Below are 6,000 nucleotides of genomic sequence, written 5' to 3' on the forward strand. Positions count from 1 at the left end.
ATTCAGTCATTTTATTTCGTAGCAAAAACTTCCAAGACCGTAACACTCTGTTACCAGATGCCAGGAAGCTGCAACATCACTTAAAAGAGGAGTATCGTCAGTGGTGCAGGCTCCCTCATAAAGGTAAAGGTGTAGAGTTGCTCAGTGACTATATGCCTGCAAATAAATGGAACTGGGACCGGATCACCAGGCAAGTTGGCCATGCAGTTAGGGGTGCGCGGCTGTGAGCTTGCATCCGGGAGATAGTGGGTTGAAACCTCACTGTCGACAGCCCTGAAAATGGTTTTCCATGGTTTCCCATTTTTGCACCAGGCAAATGCTGGGACTGTCTTTAATTAAGGCCGCTTCCTTCCCATTCCTAGCCCTTTCCTATCCCATCGTCACCATAAGACCTATCTGTGTCGGTGCGGCGTAAAGCAACTAGCAAAAAAATGGATACGAGATCATCACAGACTTACCTGCTCCGAATGGGGGGATACCATCAAAATGACTGCTGCTGTTTCCTCAAATGAGAAAAGTTTAAATAAATAGATAAATAAATAAATAAATAAATAAATAAAATTAATTTTAGGCTGTGCATAAAAATCTACCCCCTCTTAACAGCAGACATGTGTACTTAGAATTTTATTGTTCACCAATTACTTTAAAATGAATTGTACACTGTTATATTTTTAGGTGCATTCCGATGCCTAGTTGAGGGAGGAGGCCAGGTGGCATTTGTGAAGCATACGACTGTGACAGAAAATACTGATGGCAAACGGAGAGAATGGTGGGCCCGAAATACCTTAACAGACGACTTTGAGCTGCTTTGTCCAGATGGTAAGTTTTTTCTTTTACCCAACATTCAGAAACTACTTGAAACAGTTCATATAGAATTTCTCCAGATTAAAAAAAAATAAAAGTCAAGACTTGTGTGTAATTCTCTATTTTGTTGTCCATCTCCATGGCTAAATGGTTAGCGTGCTGGCCTTTGGTCACAGGAGTCCCGGGTTCGATTCCCGGCAGGAATTTTAACCATCATTGGTTAATTTCGCTGGCATGGGGACTGGGTGTATGTGCTGTCTTCATCATCATTTCATCCTCATCATGCCGCGCAGGTCGCCTACTGGCGTCAAATCAAAAGACCTGCATCTGTCGAGCCGAACTTGTCCTCTGACACTCCCGGCACTAAAAGCCATACGCCATTTCATTTTTTTCTCTATTGTGTTGAACATATTTTCTGCTTCTTACAACATTGCAGTTTCCAAAGATTATGATTTGTTATAGGGAAGTATTTGTTGTGGGAATGGTCCAGATATTTTCTTATTCTCTTGCAGGTCATTGATAGTTCTCCTCTCTATCAAGGCTGATCAGGTTGCTGGCCATGCATTTAGGCTTGCGTTACTGTGAGCTTGGTTTTGGGAGATGGTGGGTTTGAATCCCACTGTTGACAGCCCCAAAGATGATTTTCCATGGTTTCCCATTTTCACACCAGCTGTACCTTAATTACTACCATGGTCGTTACCTTCCCAAAGGGTTCTCCCTAATTTGGCAGATTCCCTTTCAATTGTTTACCTAATCTTTTCATAAATGATTTCAAAGATCGTAGACATTTATCAAACCCTAGCAGTTACCTGCAACTTCACTCACGTGGATTTCGTAATTTGTACTAAGACATTATCTGACATTATCTGAATATGCTTAAAGAATAAACGCTCACCGAAAAATTGAGTTTCATTTACCCCACAAACTTGTTGTAAATCATGTTTGTGATATTGCCTTTTGGGGCTAAGAATACCATGCAACATAGAACTGTACATGTGGGAAACAGTCTTCTCTCGAGTCGAAAACAAACAAAAAAAGTTTCTTTATTTTTAAAAGAAATTCCAAATACCTATTTCCACATCTGTAACATATTCAGTTTTTGAGATATAAGTATCCTCATAAAAGGAATTCAACTTCTTCTTCACTTCTTCTTTCTACTCCTCTCCCCCTTAATTGGACTTTCCATAAACAATAAATACCGTACCCGTTTCTTTATTTTTAAAGGAGATTCAAAATACCAGCTTTCACGTCTGCAACATCTTCATTTTCTGACATATAAGTATCCTCACAAACAGAATTCAACTCCTTTACTTATTTTCACACACACACACACACACACCCCCAAGTCGATTTTCCAAAAACAAAAGAATACACGTTTATTTTAAAATGAGATTCAAAATAACGATTCACATGTCTGTAACATCTTCAGTTTTTGAGATATAAGTATCCTCATACAAAGAATTCAACTAATTTTTCAATTCCTTTGCCCCCCATTAGTTAGATTTTCTGAACATAAAGAAATGCTTGTCTCTTTATTTTTAAAGGAGACTCCAAATACCAATTTTCACCTGTGTAACATCTTCAGTTTTTGAGATATCACTATCCTAATAAAAGGAATTCAGTCCTTTTTACCTCCCCCTCCCCCCCAACCATTTTTTTAAAACGTTTCTTTATTTTCAGAAGAAATTAAAACTACCAATTTTCACGTCTGTAACATGTTAAGTTTATGAGATGTTCTGCAGATATTCTCATTTTATAAATTCACCCCCTTTTTTGTTCCCTTGAAGTGGATTTCCCTAAAATAATTGATCTATGTTTCTTTACTTTTACATCTTTTAAAAAATTCACCCCCTGCCCCCCCCCCCCCCTTCCTTGTCACTCCTGTTCAACCCCCATTAATATTTCCTAAAACAAAAAAAGTTTTTGAGAAATAGATATGCTCATTGAAACATTTCACCCCCCCCCCTCCCCTTTCATCCCCTTAGTGACAGAATATCCTCCCTTAGTGAGAACCTACACTAATATAAATGTATCCCCAAAATTCCATTTTGTTCTGTCCAGTAGTTTTGGCTCAGCGATGATGAATCAATATAAATGGTCCGATATCGGTTTTCCTTTGGGAATCAACATCTATATCAGATGATGAATTAGTCAGTCAGTCAGGACGTTATTTTTCTAATTGAAGTTTAGATTATTATTACATCTATAATTTTGTCACATTTCATCTCAGCGACCCTGAAAACTATGGGTCGACACTAATATTGGTTTTTTTTTTTTTTCGACAATCTAGAATCCTTGATGTAACGTTGCCATGGTAAGGGAGGGGCACTTCTTCAGCCGATTCCTAGAGCCAGGATACTGAGGTACCAGTATCTCAAAAACGGTTGGTTTTAAGACCTTAAAATGTGGTTTTCAGGTCCCATAGGGACATACCGAGTTTTGTTCCTCGCATCGCGAGGCTTCAAATGAGCTCTGTCTCATCTTTGTAGGACGGATTCAATATTTCGCCTATATTAGCCTATTGTGATGTGCCAAAGGGCCTAAATCTAGGGAATGGTGAGGACTTAACATGTCAAACCACTTCTATAACCCTCTCAGGAGCAATAAGAACAAAGTATGAAATTTTCAGCGAAATCAGTGCAGTAGTTTTTGAGTCTGTAGAATACGAACAAACAAACATTTGTTTTTATATATAAAGATTTCCCTTGATAAATTATCCCAATCCCTAATTTCCTTCCCTATAAATGAATTTTTTGCCCAATTTATCCTCTTGAATTCCAGCTTTATCTTCATTTCTACCTTTAAAAATTCTACTCAAGCTTATTTGTCTACTAATATCATTCCACGCCATCTCTCCATTGAGAGCACGGAACATAGCACATAGTTGAGCAGCTTATCTCCTTACTCCCAATTCTTCCCTGCCCAATGCTTGCAACAAATGGTGCTGCATTCCTTAGGATTTTTTCCAGTTCTCATATCAAGTGTCTTTCCAGTGATATATACATCTTCTTCTTACATTCTTACTACATTACTAGCATTATCCTTATGTTATGTCTTACAGCCATTTCAGAGTTCATTCCTTTTATCTTCTCCATGTATCTAAAAATTCTCTCTTTTTTCTGTTTTTCTCAGGTACCCGAGCTCCAATGCATGAATATAAAAGATGCAACTTAGGAAGAGTAAAATCCAATGCTATTGTTGCTCGTGGTGGTGAAGCCTATAATGAAACTGAGATCAATGCCTTCATCAATCTTTTCATCTATGCTCAGCAGTTTTATGGACGCAAAGATCAAGATGACTTCAGGTATGGCTTCTGTAGCATATCTCAGATAAAACTGAAGCTGTGAATATTAACATACAAGTGCACATGCTTCTAATTAATTTTATGTTATTTACCTGAAGTTACCCTGCACAAGGATTACTCACAATTATTTTCAGATTGTAGCTATTTTATTTTTTATTTTTTTTCATTTTTAGTTTCAGTATGTTCTACTCTATACCACCATTCAGTGACTTGATATTCCAAGATGCTACTAGACAGCTACAAATCGTAGAACCCAGCAAGCGTCACTACAGTGCTTACCTCGGAAGAGACTTCATGCGAGCGCGTCGCTTGGTTGATTGTCATGCTGGAGCAGAATCTGTAAAGACATCTCTCCTCAGTACATTTTTAACGTTAGCTGTGGCCGTCCTAGTTGGCCGTGGTGTATTCTAATCAAAAGCACCTAACTTTAGCTTTGTTTATACAGTGACGTCGTTTCAGTATAGAGTGCTGGGGGCTACATCCAACCAATGAAACTGGTTCTGTACCGAACTTGAAGTTTAGATTATTTTACAAATAAGGAATATTATAAGTATATTTTTCTATTATATACAGTACTGTTGCATCTAATAGAGATGTATACATTTTAACATGCATTCCTGAATGACTGAGACTTTCTGTGGCCTTAATTTATGATATTTAGGTACTAAAAGTGTTGTATGTTAGTGAACATATTGTTGATGATTCACAAATGTTAATACTCTATAGTACTTGACCGTTTTAATACATGTATAACATGTATTTTAAAAAAAATGAGAGTAGCAAAGGATGATTTTTCATAAACTCTCATTATCATGAGAATAGAAGTCAGCATCATCTCCTCACAGTTTTCTTAATAATGTTCTGTATAACAGAAATAACAGGTATTTGGAATGTGTTACATAGATATATGAAGAAAACTAAAGGAATGTGTTAGTGGCTTACATGTCATAAAGTGTGATTTATGATGTTCCATGTTCTGTGTTCTATGGTGATATAAGATTCAGATTTTGTTTATACAGCCTCTTTTTTCAGTATGTTGAGTATGTTGAGTATTCAGTTGGAAGGCTGGTTTCGTGTTCACCAGCTCTACCATCAGCTATCACTGTCAGGCATCACTGCACTGAGCCAGACGTTGCTATTACATAGTCTGCCAAGCCCATTGAAATGCATACACCAGTTGACCCTGTGAGCAATATTTTCACACTAACACTGGTTGCATGAAGAATGGCGTTACTGCATCGCTCATACCTCAGTCACTTTTGTAACGTCAAAGCCAAGTATGAGACCGAGACTGACCATAGCAGAAGAGACAGTGTTCTGTAAACATTAGGTCTCACCAGCAAAGGCTTCGATATTAAGTACTTCAGTATTGTTACAGAGACTAGCTTTTGTGTACCCATTTTTGTCGGGTTGGCTTTTGATTGTAGCAGTAGCGTCATCCAGCAGAGATTGATGGCGATGATGCTTGTTGTTTTAAGGGGCCTACATCAAAGGTCATCGGCCCCCATCAGAGATTAGTGACGACTCTGAGGCTTAGGGCATTCTTAGAGTGATCATTCTAGTGACATAGTATTCGCCTTCACTAAAGAATTATAGAATTTAGGTGTAAGTATCAACAGCATCCAGCATGAATCCATTATTATTCTCTAGCAGTTGCACATTGGTCTACCATTCACAATATATATATAGATTTCATGAAAATAACTACAACTGAAACAGTTTCCAATTTGAAACGGACTGTAGTATATTGAACTGTCATATGTACTCTGAAACTCTCCAGTTGTTTGGTATGTTAATTTTGGAAATTAGTTTGGCAGCATTTTGTCACTTATTTTTCCACATTTTACTGCACTTTGTATGTGTAGTTGACAGGATTTTCCTACTGAACGTTC

The 6,000-nt window shown here is 37.7% G+C and overlaps 1 protein-coding gene across 2 annotated transcripts in view; it reads left to right on the forward strand.

Annotated features, from left to right (window-relative positions):
* Tsf2 (transferrin 2) overlaps positions 1-4,786 on the forward strand; it is a 217,944-nt gene extending 213,158 nt beyond the window's left edge. Inside the window, exons 13-15 of one of the 2 annotated variants that reach the window (XM_067144056.2) lie at positions 676-819; positions 3,937-4,108; positions 4,282-4,786. In XM_067144056.2, coding sequence (XP_067000157.2) covers positions 676-819; positions 3,937-4,108; positions 4,282-4,519 — 554 coding nt within the window. In that variant the 3' untranslated portion in view covers positions 4,520-4,786. Of the gene's footprint in view, positions 1-675; positions 820-3,936; positions 4,109-4,242 lie in introns of both variants that reach the window. The other variant, XM_068226978.1, reaches the window with a different exon arrangement.
* Positions 4,787-6,000: the final 1,214 nt, after the last annotated feature.

Source organism: Anabrus simplex, chromosome 3 (genome assembly GCF_040414725.1).
Source record: "Anabrus simplex isolate iqAnaSimp1 chromosome 3, ASM4041472v1, whole genome shotgun sequence".
Taxonomy (NCBI): domain Eukaryota; kingdom Metazoa; phylum Arthropoda; class Insecta; order Orthoptera; family Tettigoniidae; genus Anabrus; species Anabrus simplex.